This window comes from Halyomorpha halys, unplaced genomic scaffold (assembly GCF_000696795.3).
Source record: "Halyomorpha halys isolate HHAL.00 unplaced genomic scaffold, Hhal_1.1 Scaffold1342.1, whole genome shotgun sequence".
Lineage (NCBI taxonomy): Eukaryota > Metazoa > Arthropoda > Insecta > Hemiptera > Pentatomidae > Halyomorpha > Halyomorpha halys.
The window spans coordinates 357820-373341 of record NW_027111782.1 but is presented as its reverse complement, the minus strand read 5'-3'; the positions used below and the strand labels follow the sequence as shown (position 1 = coordinate 373341).

At 27.2% G+C, this 15522-nt stretch overlaps 1 protein-coding gene across 2 annotated transcripts in view; it reads right to left on the bottom strand.

The window, feature by feature from the left end:
- Positions 1-2008: 2008 nt before the first annotated feature.
- The window catches only part of Sra-1 (Cytoplasmic FMR1-interacting protein Sra-1), a 32268-nt gene continuing 18754 nt past the window's right edge, over positions 2009-15522 (bottom strand). For both annotated transcript variants that reach the window (XM_014434299.3, XM_014434300.3), the window contains 15 exons: positions 15127-15260; positions 14304-14474; positions 14056-14138; positions 12669-12737; positions 11625-11698; positions 10311-10484; positions 9607-9844; positions 7853-8052; positions 7554-7687; positions 5832-6023; positions 5530-5733; positions 5345-5439; positions 4970-5208; positions 4721-4868; positions 2009-2893 (listed from right to left, as the gene is read on the bottom strand). In XM_014434299.3, coding sequence (XP_014289785.1) covers positions 2693-2893; positions 4721-4868; positions 4970-5208; positions 5345-5439; positions 5530-5733; positions 5832-6023; positions 7554-7687; positions 7853-8052; positions 9607-9844; positions 10311-10484; positions 11625-11698; positions 12669-12737; positions 14056-14138; positions 14304-14474; positions 15127-15260 — 2356 coding nt within the window. In that variant the 3' untranslated portion in view covers positions 2009-2692. The remainder of the gene's footprint in view (positions 2894-4720; positions 4869-4969; positions 5209-5344; positions 5440-5529; positions 5734-5831; positions 6024-7553; positions 7688-7852; positions 8053-9606; positions 9845-10310; positions 10485-11624; positions 11699-12668; positions 12738-14055; positions 14139-14303; positions 14475-15126; positions 15261-15522) is intronic.

Sequence of the window (15522 nt, the reverse complement as noted above, 5' to 3'; positions counted from 1 at the left end):
ATTATATGTTATATATTTATCAATGTATCTGATCTTGCTTAAAATGCTTTCCTATATTCCATTATAATTTTTCAAACATTATTATCATTTAATTACATAAATATTTCAGGCAACAATTAGAAAAATATAATCATGAAATATACAATAATATTGATTTTAGTGGTTTTTCAAACCAACATATCAGGTTCATTACCATCCTGAATAAAACTACTTAAACTTAAACTTGGGAAAACAAATATTTTTAAAAGTATATAAATTGTAAGTCAAAAAACATTATGTACGTATGTTTATAGTATATTTCTTATTTTGAAATAAATATCAAAATGCAGCACTGGATTTATAATGAATAAATACTTTGATCTGACATTTATTGTTTATTTATTTCAACTAAAGTGTATACTAAATATTAATAATAATTGTATCTCTGGTATAAGAAATTAGTTTGAATCTAGTAAACAACAGTTAGTGAACTAAATTGGTTATAAGCATTTCACTTAAAAGAAACTTTGGCATTATATTCATAATTAATTGTAATATTTAGTATTAAAGAGTACTTGATTTACCTTATTTATAAGCTAATAAATTGTAAACAGGAAGTACTGGGTACTGTTATTTGTGAAATTATAGGATAAAATGATGTAATTAATTCTTGGATAATATAAAAATTATTTTAAGAATATTTTACTATATGAAAATATTAAAAATAAAGAATAAATTAAAAACTTTGCAATATACAGGAAATTTATTTTGATCCAGAACGATCTACATTGATCTCGAAGATTCTAGGTTGTCACAACTATATCAATACCCAAGAGATCAGTCGTAAAAGTTAGTCTTGGTTTTGTATATATCGTGTGTAATTCAATGGTTGTGCCATCTAACATTGTTTTAATCAGTTTATTATAACTGAGTGCAGTGTGATGAATTTGAGAATAAATGATAAAAGTAAAATATTAAATTTATTTTACAAGAAGATAGGTTATTCAAGAATTAAAAAACCAAGATAAATAGAATGACAGTTGAATTATTCACTTTTATAATTACTGATTTAACCAACGTAATAATAATTTTATATAATGAAAGAAGAAATCTACTATTCACAGGAAATTTAGATTGTTTCATATAACTATAAACATACTTATATAAATAAGTAAAATGTTTAATTCAAAAGAGAAGTTAATAACTGTATTGGGTTAGTAATCTTTAAGGAATTAAAAAAAAACTAATGTCACTAACAAAATAAAATGGAAAATTTTAGCTCACATAAAGCAAAAAAAAAAAATCTTATACATTCTTCAAAGTTATTGCAGAATAATCGCTAAGATACAGTCAAATCAATAGAATAATGTTATTAAAAAATTTCAAAAACTATTTTTCTTTTTTTATTGTTGGTATTATTTTATGGGAATTTTTTTAAATGCTATTTATAAATCATAAAATGATAAATATATGAAAGTAAATAAATCATTAAAAACTGTGATATTTTATACACTTAAATGTATACTCATAAAATTGTGCAGTGAATACATAACTGCACTGAAGAAGAAAACAAAAAACTATGTAATTTAATGGAAGAACATATTTTTAAATTACTTAATTTTTAAACTTTAAGAACTGGAATGGAGAAGAGAATGTCTAAAATGTCTCAAAACCACTTATTCTTCTTAATTAGATAAATAAGGATGCAAATATCTTGGGATCCTTATCTCTTAACTAAGTTCATTTGAGTGAAGCTTGATAATGGCCTGAGGGCCAAAAAGTCAGAGAAAAATAACCAAAGTTGAGAGATAAGGATAAAAAGATATTTTAGTTTTTATTTAACTTACCTATTCTCAAACAAAAAAATTAATATAATATATTAATAAAATAGATAAATAAGTTTCAAAAATGACTGAGGAATGTAAAAGTGTGATCAAAAATTAGCTTTTAATTAAGCTCATGAGCACAAGTAAAACTATTGCTATAATTGATTGGGAAATAAATAAAAGAAGTACTTAAAGACATTAAATTAAAATAAATGCTATGTTTTATTTGGGCATTATGAATAAATTTTAAAGTTCAATAAAGGCAACTAAGGCTAGTACAGAAAATGAATTCTTTTATCCAGGATAGCTACGAAAACACTTTGAAAACTGAGTTTTACGGGTGACATCAATAAATAAAATACAAAAAATTAATAATTTTTACTTCTTTTGTTGATTCCAATAAGCAATATCACTTTTATTTCAGTGAGATATTACTTCATTTCAACAATTCCTAAAGGAATAATATTAATCAATAATTAATGGTAACTTACAATATTAAAGCATTTAATTAAAATGGTTGCTCGGCTGCTGTTTATTTCAAAGGTATTTTCCTCTTTTTTTAAAGAATAGGAATAAATATTATTCAGTGAAGTGAAATAGATAATTAGAAGAATATACTAATAAAATGACTGAATTGATATAGGCAGTATAGTTATTTGGCAACAATAAAATAACAAGTAATTGGAAAGACTTGACAAATGATTTTTAAATAAATTAAAGTTTATTTACTCAAATAATATGAAATACAAAATTAGAAGATTACATTTAAAGATCTCTAAAATAAATTATAGTAAAAATAATTTAAAATTGTACTCACATAACAAATTATTTACAAATTTACATATAAAGATTTTCATTATTTCCAACAACTTGGTTGATATTCCAAATCAGTTATGAAGATTTTGATCTGGTCTATAATAAATTGTCTGAGGAGCAATCGAAGGATGTATTGGAGGAGGAAAACAACGGACATGCTCTACAGACATGGAGTCAGCATCACTGGATTTTAAATATTTGTTTAAAGTAGCAAATATTTGTGAATTCAATACTTGAAACCGTCGAACTCTATCCACCATACGCTTCAAATGCTGCAAAGATAGAAAACAATCACTTGAATATATTAAATAGGTATTGAATAAGATAAAAAATGTTTAAATTTCAGATAGAAAAAGCTAAATGGGATGGTACCAATGGGAAACTCCAACCCATAACAAATTCAACACATCAGTTCACTGTACAGTAATGAAGCTGCAGTGATGTTTAGAAATTAATGTAGAATACATTATGGTTTTGGACCTTAAACAACTTGATGAAATAGTTAACCTCCTCTTTAACTCAGTATCAATGCTGAAGCATATTTGTTTGGTACATTAATCTAAAAACTGTTTTTGTTTACCGGTTACTCTTGGATCCTGACATTCTTCATCTTTCTGAATTTATAAGTGCATAACTAATTGATTGCATTCCAGGAATCATAAGGCCTACCAGACAAGAATACTAATTTTTCTAGGAATATTTTTTTTTTTACTTTAAACACATGCTTTGAAAGAGAAGGGTGTTAATGTTCATCTAGTGAAATATTTACTGTTTATATCTGCAGTTTCCTTTAAAAAAAAAAAAAATAGTCCAATATGTCAAAAAGACAAACTTTTACAGTGGAAAAGTTTCGTTTTTCCTCATGTTTTGAAAATGGTGAGACAAACATCAGCTTAGGTAAATAATTAAACATAAATCACTGTGATTTATCTGATATTTATTAATTTGGAAAAATTGGACGTTGATTCAAGATCTTCTAGAAAATGGGGATTCACAAAAAATAAATATGAAATGCCATCATTATGACTAAAATTGTTTTAAAAAAATCTTATTTCAAACATACATGATGTTTGTACTGTGATGGATATATTGACAACTGACTATGACCAAAAATTTCGGGTCCTTTGGATGTTGTTATGAACAATATCTCATGTACTTAACTTCTTAAATAAATTTATTTAATTAAGGATATTTAAATACTTATAATTATACTTTGGATGTAGTAATTAACAAACACTTGTATTTAGAATAAAACATTAACGTAAAAATAGAATGTATAAACCTCATGATTTGATATAAATTATACTTATTTTTAAACAGAGTTAATGCAATGAAAATGTTTTAATTTCTATTATATACACATTAATTAAAAAATTAATTAATAACTATATTAAATAAAATTAAAATATTGTATTCATGGTCCAATTACATGAATATTGTTAAAATTATAGTGTTCATGATGGCCCATTTACTTTGTACTGTCTAAGTGGGTTACTTTGCTCCTTAAGAATGACATTGCTCCAATAGCAACAAAAGTTTCATATTCAGTTAAGTCCAACAACAACAACAAGTGGCATAGTATGGATAAAGTTTAACCTGTTTGGCTTAATGTGTAGCTTTTTCTTCTACTTTAACCAACCTATATACCTTATGGTGTCTGTGTAGCTGTTTAGGCTGCGTATTGTTCTATAAATCATTAATATTCTGGATAGGTTATTGATCCAATGCAAGGGGCCCCGCAACCTCGAGACAACGGACCCCCCAGAGGTCCACAGGAGATATGGTGGGATATGAGGATGTTTGGGGAGGGGGAGTGGGAGAGGGATTGGAGGATGTTTGGGACAAGTATGGTTATAAAGGAAAATTAGGTTAAGGGCATGTTTACCCTTGTCTGTCCTCTAGCAGCAAGGAAAATTAGAGCCCACATGGGTAGGATCGCCAGGTCGCTGAAGTAGGTATTTCTAGAACGGGATCAAGAGGAGTACCTACCTGCTACATGTTTAGTATAAGGTACTGAATGAAAACTTCAATAGAAAGCTCCAAGCTTATACAAATAAATCATAAAATACAAAAATCAGCACTAATCAAATTTTACTCACAATTCCTTTCACGTTTTCATCTTTTCCATCAACACGTTGAACACGAAGAATATGATAACAAAAGTCAAGAGCTTCAAAACGCCTTTGCTGGCCTAATAACACAACCATAGTACAGCCAGCCCAATTAAGTCCTTCACCAAACAGTTCTCTAAAAATTATTATCATAAATATGATATAATTAATGAATGACAATAATATTAACTGGCCATAAAATATTAGAACTTCAAAAATAAGACTAAGCTCACTCACTCCACAGTAAATTCGGTTTCACCCACTGGAATACAATAAACAAACTGTAAGGCTGACCACAGACGATGAAACTCTGTGCACTCATCAATGTTCATGACACCATTCGAAGGGGGTGGTCCAATCCACACAGGATCATTCAAAAATCCACGTAATCTGGATAATACTACCTCAAAAATAGAAAGTCCGCAGCACAACCTTTCTCTAGTTAAAAGGTCCCCTTCCCGTGCAATCTGTGATTGCTATTGAAAGTTGAAAATTAAAATAATAATTAGATATATTTTGTACTTTAATAAAAGTTTAAAAGGAAAAGATATGATAAATGAAGAAAAGACTTTATTCAGTCTATTATACTTTACAAATGATAAAAAATCTTACTTTAGGTGTTCCTAGTCTTTCAATGTTTGGAACAATCTGCAATGATGCATATTTTGCTTCCAATCTTTTCTGTTTGGTTTCTGGTTTCTCACCATCTGTAAATGAAGAGTTCAATACAAGAAATCAATGAAGAATTTCAGGTTGTATCCATTTTATGATTCTTCAAAATAAACTGTAATAAAGACCTTTACAGTAAGGACGAGGTAAAATGTTTTGGAAAGGGGCTGCATGTAATAAATCACAAACTTCTTCTTGAGATAAAGCTTGTTCCATCAATAAACAAAATAAAATAGTATTACCAAGTTCTCTAAAATTATGAAATAATTCTGTTTTGGCATCTGGATACTGAACAATGTCATTTAATTGAGCATGATAATAACCTAAAACACCTGTAAAAGTAGTTTTAAAAAAAAATTACAAGTTAAAATTGATAAGCTCTTAAAATGACAAATTTTATCTCATAATACTTTATCAAATCAAAAAGTACCTGGTGACCCATAATCATATCGGGGAAGTTTACAAACTTTTGGCATGGCATCCATAAGTGTTCGAGTAAACTGTAATAGATTACCATGTATAAGATTTTTAACAATTTTCAACAGTTCCTCCATTACTACGGCTATACCTTGATATCCCAAAAGACGGCAAATTGATCTCATATGACAAGCACCAACGAATCCTAGTGGAAGGAAATTAATTTGTAAGTAAAAAAAAAAAAAAGTAAACCTTATATTTATATAAGGGACTATATCAATAAGGCACTTTATATACAAGATTTATCACTTGAAGAAAAAAGGGTTCCCCCTGATGATAAATATCTCACTTAGAGTCAAGAAAGAATTTATTCCATCTCCTTTATAGTTAATGATATAACTACTAATGGTTTCTATTGGTTCTTAGATATTATTGGTCAATAGGCATCTAAATAATAACCCTATTATCTCACTTTTGTATGGTTATCAGCTTTTGCATGCATCTTTTTAAGCAAAAAATATATAACTTAAATTTATAAATCACTTGAATAGTTCTCATTTAATGTATTTTGATATTAATCACACCATATTCTTAAAAAATATAATCTTCAGTGAATGTAGATTAAAAAAAAGTTCCACAGAAATCTAAAAACAACTAAAACCTTTTTAGGGAACCAAAAAAAACAAAAAAAAAAACAGTCTCTACTAAAAATCATGGAACCACAGGTTTGCTTTCTTAAAGGGGTTAGGGAATGATTTCCTAATTTCTTAATGAATGAAAATCTCACGCCTTCCTAAATGTACAGGCAAATTAAGTTCTTCTTGGTATTACCTATTTGTTAAACTTATTGTATGTTCTTCAAGATCGATTTTGTGCCATTTAAGCTTGTTTTGACTTATATCATATTCACCATCCAGAAATTTGTGAGAAATCATTATTACTCATTTTTGACAAAAGATTGAGTTACCTTGTTTCTTCTGTGAAGTCTTGAAATGATACAAGAGTAAATAAAGATGTTTGAGTATTTTTTCAGAATAAGGTATATAATTAAAATGAAATGGCATAAAAAAAAAGGCTTATGAATTGGTAGGGGCATTCTCTGGATGTTTGCTTGGGAAAGTATCAGAACTTAGTAATGCTACCACATTATGGTGGATCAATCCATTAGGCATTGTTTCATTTAGGTATTTAAAATATTCTGTATTTTTCTTAGTTCCAGCAATATTCATAATCATTCAATGTACCAAGTAAAATTATGTTTTGAATCACAATTACAGAAACATACAATGATTTTTTCTTTCTTTAATTTCCCAGTTTCTGATAAAAAAAAACATAAATAACACAATATTAACACCATTCAAAATTCTCATTTTCTCACAAGAAATGGAACTGAATTAAATAAATTCTAGGTCAAAATCCATTTTTTTTTTTAACATTAATATTTCTTTTTAATGCATTGAAAATATTTTTATTTTATCAGTAAGATCTTCAGAATAATTTTCAATGTCAACTATATACATTTGCGTATCAGTATGCATACATGTGAAAACAGTTAAAATTTCATAAAACATGAAACACTACATTTGAGAAAATAAAAGTTAATAAACGTCCTTTAAAATCACTAATCAGCTTTAATGGTATCTATAATCATGTTAAAGGTTTATTTCAAACCATAATAAAGAAAAATATTTATAATATTTTTTTTTTCAAATGTAAAGAAATATTAAATAATTACCATTATACTGTCCATAGATTGTGGAATATGCAAGATTCAGATGTTTACTCCCGTATAAATATTGGTAACCCATCTGAGGAGGTTTGTCTCTTTGAACAGGTTGGGTAAAAGTAATTCCTTTACACTTCACAAATCTAAATTTAAAAATAAATAAAAATCAGTTAATGAATGAAGAGTATTTGCCACAGCTAACATAACACAAATGTTTTCCAACTTAATAATATGTAAAACTTTTACTAAAATACTTCAAATTAGATTAGTCCATCATAATATTATGTACTTGTGATAGCAATAAATACCTGTTTGTTGCTGCATTGTAACAGTAATTGGGAAGAAAATCATAATTTAATTCCCAAAAAACATGAAGTGTTATTCTTCCATATGGAGCCAATACATTATGATTAGCTTCTCGAAACATAGCATCATAATCATCAAGTGCAAGAAATTTACTAAGAAGCTTGTGGCAAACTCTATTTACTTGCAATAAGCCATCTAGTTCCTAAAATACAGCGATTTACATTAATGAATTTTCTTTCATCAAAATTTATTCAGAAAAAGCAAAGAGAATAATAATATTTATTAAAAATATATATTCTAGTTCACTAGCCCACCATTAGGAAGCATAGCAAATAATTCTCCAGACTTCTGCTAGGTTGCAAATGAACAAGCCTCATCATCCTAGTGGTATTAAAGAAAATTATTTTTGTTTAATAACATTTTTAGTCGTAAAACTGTTATATATTTATCTGTAAATATGTTACGTATTACTTTTATAAGTAATTAAGTGAAAAGGCAGAAATTAATTGATCTACACGAAAATGATTAAGGTAACACAGACGCCTCCCTACATTATTTTTAGTTATGAAAGGGTCTCTTCATGCCAAACTTAGAGAAGAAAGATGACCACTACGACAGATCAGGATCAGTTCAATTTAGTCGTCTTTCCAGTTTCTTCCTAATTTATGGTTCCAGGCTCATACTCGGTCTCATGCTGTAAGAACCGGGCGTTCACCTGTGCTCCTCTTGAGATCTTGCCTTTCCCAATGAAGCCTTCATCTCCTCATCTAAATCCTCTCTCCTTCACAAAGAATTGAGTTTTATCCTTCCACTAGTTGTTTTCATTCCTGTTGTACCTAAGCCTCATCTCATAACCCGTTAACAATAGTGCTTAAGATTCATCCCTTGATACTACTAGTATCCCATCTCAACTCCTGCTCAGTCTTCCTCTTCCTATGATCACTGGCTCTCAGTGAAAAATTCAACAGAGCATCCAAGCTCAAAAAAATAAAGCTTTATTAGCACGCCTTTAGTGAAGAACACAGTGAAATGCCTAGAGATCAAATAATACTCCAACACCTCCTTGATAATATCAATTTTTAAAAGTATGCTCTTGTTTTGTATCATGATCACATAACAATGAATGAATGAATTTAGTACAAAAAAATTAGGCAATTATCATATTTAACTTCAGCTACTAATAGAAGTAATATAGATTCCGAGAGGTCATTAGAAATGTATACAATTAGAGTAAAAGGTTTCAATAAGGACAGTTAAAGTAAAATATATTGGTTATACTTGAATGTCAAAATAAAATCATTTTATAACTATTTATTATCAGTAACTGTAAAATACATATTCACATATTACTTAATGTCAATTGTAAATGATGAACCCGTCGGTAATCTTATATTAAACAAATATTTTCAAAGGAATCAATTAGATCTCAAAACAAATAATCATCCATCATTCATGATTTTCTAAACAGAAAATTATAATTTAACAGGCTTCTACTAGATTCTAAGTCAGATAATAATCATTCAAAATGTGGTGAAAGAATTCATTTAGATACATTATATCTTATTATACATAAAACAACCTAAGAAAATTAATCTGTTTTATAATTTTCTTAACCAATAATAATTATTATTTGAATTAATAAATAAAATAATAATTATAATGTTAACATGACAGTGTGGATAAAAACAAGTAATAATTAAAAATATCAGTTTAATTTTATTAATAAGTTCAAAATAAAATTCTTGAAGATACTTACAACAACACCTGTGATATCACCAGCTTCAAATTTACTAATTGCTAAATCAAGAGCTTTTTGCATATCAGCATTGATTCTTTGAGTTATAAGTTTATTAAGATCAATAGATCTTCCTAACAGTTGTACATGGCGTTGTTTTAACAAAGTTTCATAACGATTAGCCCTTGGGTAAGGGAGTAAATACGTTCCCATGCATTGAGCAACACATTCCACACGAAATCGTTTGTCTAATAGAATACTAAAACAAAAAACTAACAATTTAAAGACATAAAATAGTTCAATACTAAATAAATAAGTAATCTATTATACCATTGGGCTGTATTTCAAAAACATCATGAAAATGTAATTTTTCTGAAAAAAATTCGCATATCGAGAATGAAAGAAAAACAAGTTTTTCATTTTTTATTATTTATTTATTTTTTACTTTTGAATATTTTTCTTAAATATGCTGATTACTTACAGGACAAAAGAGTTATTTTTATGATAATTTTCAAAATAAGGTTTGTTCTTTACAACTTATTCAAAATCCCTTCAAATACCCTATGCTCTCTGGGATACAGATTTATTTACATAGATAAAATTAAATAAGGCTTGAGTTCCTAATATCAAATAAAAGTTTTCTGATGTTTTTTGATGATTAACTTTGCACAGTTACCCATTACTTAAACAATTTCCATGTAAATATATGAAGTTATAAGTCATACCTAGAAGCAAGTTGTTTGTAATGAGTGAAAATCTGTTCACTAAGTTTGTAAACAAATTGATCAAAACAAAGGTTCACTTCAGCTTCAACTTCATCATATAAGAACTGCTTGCGAAAAACAGTTAACGCATAATGAGCACTATCATTGTATAAATCCAATGGATACAATACATACCTAAAAAGAAAAAAATCATTATATTAATTGATTAAAAGCTCTGACTTGCCATGAACTAGTTTCTTTTTTCAAAAAAAAAAAGGTAACTATTATTTTTATTTTCCTCTTATTATATCAATGCTGACTTAAACTTTCTATGAAGAAAACAAACATGTATTATAATACAGATTCATTCCAACCAAGAGTTTATCTTTAGGGCCACATTTTCAAGAATACTAAGTTAAACTTTAAATGTTTCCTTATGATATCTATTTATCATCAATCATTCATTGTAATTAAATAAAAAGTCTTATGGAAAAATAAATATTTAGGTTATATAAATGTGTTAAATTATATTTGTAATATAAATTGTATTTATACTATACATTTTCTTTAATACTAAATTTTTGCTGAAGCTAGCTCAAATGGGCATATATTGCAATATCACTAATGTATTGGAATGAATTGAATTATGTTAATAAATTATAATATAAAAAATAAAATATTTACTCCATTATCTGTTGTAATTGAACAAATATTTGGTGTGGTGCACGCATCATACGACTTTTACTTACTATTAAATTCATATTTTAGGGTTTCTCGAGATAAAAATAACAAATATCAACTATGTTCCTTCCAAGAATACAACAGTTTAACAAAACATAACAAATCCGTGTAGTATACACTTAAATGTGATCAGAAGAGATTTTTCTGATTCAAATTCCTGTCTCTATTTTTCCTCTTTACTGCATCAGTTATCAATAAATTTTTTTAATATTTTGTATTTATCCATTGTCTATTATTGTTAACAATGAGAACTAGTAATTTATTTCAAATAAACAAAATGAAAGTACTTTAGTGGAAATAAAAAAAATTGTCATTTCAGTCTATCTGATATTAAAGACCAATTAACTGTTCATTGATTTACCAAATTTAATCGAAATCATTGGAGCGGTTTTAGAGAAAATCTTAAAAATTTATGATATTAATTGGTACTTCCAGTGGGTGAATTTTAACAAAAAAAGTGGCTGCAACATCCCAGTTATACACCTGCTCTACATAAGTAATTTGAGTTTCGTTGGACTTTACATTTTTAAGCTGGACTGTTCACACACACTCATGTTAATAAGTTATATACTAAAAAAAAAAAAAAATACTTACTCCATCATTGAGGGTTCTTTTGTTCTTAAAATGTGGTCAGTTAATATCCAGGGCATTGACATTTCAATGGGAAACTGAAACAAAAAAAGTTAAATCACACTGACTGAATAGAAACTAACAGTCATTCAAGTATCATATATTTTAAATGAAACAGGAATAATCTTTGTTAAAGAATAAAACATTATAAAACAAAATATTTTCTAACAAGGAACAAATAACTTTAGAGAAGAATGAGGATTTATGATAATAATTGATAAGTAAGATTCTCTGATGAATGAGATATTTATAAAAAAAAAAAAAGTATATCATTTTCTGGTGATAATTTTTTTTATCAATTTAAATGTTAAGATACCTCTTTTGGAGCAGGCACAGACTTTTACATCAACCAAGTTATTTGCCAACCTATGCTGAAAGATCAATACCCTGATAGCTACTGAAAGAATCTTAAGACAAACTAATATTTCAATTATCGGAATAAAACTGAATCAAATCCTTATCATATCAACAATTACAAATCCTCTGTTAAACAATACACTCATTAAAAAATAAATTATACATAGATGATTGACCATATGTGAATTAGAAGGTTGGCGATGATGGTCAGGGTTGTAGTAAAAAAAATTAAGAAATAGTTTCAACTAATAAGTGGTGGACGAATTAATAGTTAAAATTATTTCTTAATTGTTTTGCTTGTCTAGTTCAACTCCTTCTAATAAAAGATCAAAACATGTTTTGCAAAGCTAATATTTTTCTTTTATTTATTTCCTCTTTTTATTTATATATGTATGTACATTTTCCTGTATGCTTTTTATTTGAATTTAACCAACCTTAATCACTCAATGTTTTGGAAAATTCATAAATTAAATACAATTCTCTTAATATGTAACATAATATTCTTTAATTGTAAGAATGGTTATCCATAATCATGTAAAATAACATTTTTTTATTGTAAATAAAGATTTTTGTTGTAACTCAATTATTCAATCAAATGGAAAATATAGATAAAAAATAATTTAATAAGAAGAAAATATAAAATCAACAAACCTGTATTCTTTTTTCCATTGTGATTAAATCACTACATTCCTCATTATGTTGATGACGAACTGTGCATTTCTGCAAAAAATATTAATTCTTAAACACATCAGAAAACTATATAACTGCATAAACACACAGAAAAATACATAAATAAAAAATATGGACATTAAAATGAAAGACAATTATAAAAACATAAAAAAATTGATGACGATTTATTTAAAATTAATTAAAAGAAAAAAAATTGGTAGAGAAAAAATAATATAATTAGCATCTGCAATTTTGCTTTAATTTATCACCATTTCTATCTGTACAATAGCTCTGCAGCCCTTCCAGATTCAAACAAGATCCTCATCCACTTGTAATGATCAGCTGCAAGTCTTCTCCATCTTCTCACTTCTACCCAGCACAGGTCCTCCGATCCTCTGGGATTCTTTCTATATGGCCAAGCCATCAGATTCTTGCTATTTTGATAAATACAATAATATCTAGTCAGCCATACATCTTCATTAACATTTGATTTTTTCTGGATCACCATAGTCCTAATTTATTTATTGGACTACATTTTAATTTGAAGGACATTTATTCCCCACACCTTGATAATTTTTTCATTTTCTTTCATAAGTACTCCCATTTCACTACCATATCTTGAATTGTTAACGAACATTATTAGCTTCTAAAGGTATGGTGGTACTTAATTTAAAACTCATAGAACTATTATTTACATTGATAGAGAAGGTTTCAGCTTCAGCACTTGTGATTTTTAAATGGGCTATTTTGGTTAAACTACATTTAATTTTACTAATAATACTTTAAAATATATAATGCCTAAAGGTCAAAAACTTAGAACAAAAATAGATGTTTTCAACACTTATGTTTATACAATTTTTTGGATGTTTCGGGGATACAGTGTTCCTCTCATCAACAAACACAATTCACTATTGGCTTCAAAAATAGTACATTTAATATGTTAAAATGTTAATTTTCCAAAATAAAAAACAAAATTTAGGGAAATAAAAAATTTCAATATCTAACAAATTGCAACCAAATTCAAACTGTCTTTCTGGGAATGTCACAGTCTGTTCTCCTGAAGGGATAGGGTTGTTCAACAAGACTGGGCAATTCAGCATATATTTACACATATGTTGCTTGGTGACTGAGAGAAGAAAATTAGGTTACAGATAAACTAAACACAACCCACCCCCTAATGAATATTAAAATAGATAACATAGACCTCTAGAGTCAGGTGGAGGGGTCCTATAGTAATTGAAACCAACGAGAAGAAGATAATAAAACTGATAGTTAAAGTCATGAATATTTTTTAATAAGTACATGATATTTCAGTATAATTACAATTTTTTAAAAATCTAAAAATCAATTGAAAAACTGAAATAATAACCTGTATCCTTCTTCCCATTGTCATTTCCAAATAGAATTCCCGGTACCATAACTGGGAAAGATCACAACATTGCTGCAGGGATTCTAAAAATGAAGAATAAAAGGTATACATGAAAAAAAAAAAAAAATATATAAGAAAAAGGAAATCATTGCTCAAGATTCAAATGTAAATATTGTATACTGTGTATAGTTATATATATATATATGAGTAAAATGTGTGTGTATAGTAACATTGAGCAAAGAACTGACCACTAAAACTTAGAAGATAACTCCAAAAAAAAGAATTTTTATGAAACTGATCTATCTGAACTAAATATTGACCATCAATGTCTTTTCTTAAAGTTCTTTTTCCTCCAGATTTGTCAGCAATAAGAGATTCTAACATAGTCCTCACCATGTACATTTGAGTAGAAGAAGGACCTGAAAATTAATCAATTATTTAACAATAATTAATTTTATTATTTAATAAAGCAGGTGAATAAAGAGAATAGATATTAAATCAAGACCACATCCTCTGTGTGTGTTTTTCCTGTTTTAGTAAACACATAATAATTTAATTGAAAACTAGCAATAATATCATAGAAGAAAATATAACTGAGTTTTCTTTTGCCGTTAATATTATGATTGAGAACAGAACAATATTAATTAAAATGATCCATTTTCATAAAAAAAAAAATCTGAATTTTTTTTAAACATGTTACATACTAGTGGTAAATAAATAATGAAAAAATATATCAGGTTTCATTGATGTCATAGACACACAATTACTGAAGTGGGAGTTGTTTTAAATTACTAGATGAACAATTATAAAAAATCTCTATTAATCAATTTTTAAAATCATTAATGAATTTTGTTAATCCAATTTTTTATTCTATTTTGAGGACAGATGAATACATTTATAAATAAACTTGCTTATAGCAGAGTAATTTAAATTTTAATAATTACAAAATGACTCATGATTTTTTACCTAAAAATAGTTTTTTCTAATACAATTCATTATTTAATTGCTAACCAAATTTTTAATCTTGTATTGAGTACAATATAGTACACAGAAATTAATGATAATACTTACCAACATTTCTTCGAGGAACCTTCGGAATACCAAATCCAGTATCAGTATCCTTTTTACCCTTAAGAGCTGGATCTGCTTGTGGTTCTACACCTCTTTGCCAATCTGCACAGGTTTCTCTGACTGAAACTATAATACTAAAAAAAATAAAAATAAATTATTTTATTTATTTCATATTAATTAATGTTATTGTTTTTTAAAAGAATTTTATTTGATAGAGTTTTATCATCCTAAAGGTTTTTTCTTCAATCATTTGGATCGATATTGAAAATGAATACCACTAAAAAACCACAATAAATTTGTTTATAATAAAAAAAAACTTCATTACATCATAAAAAACAAGTATGACCTCACTTACATTAATTAAAAGCACTGGCTTAATCAATATAATGATAAAAA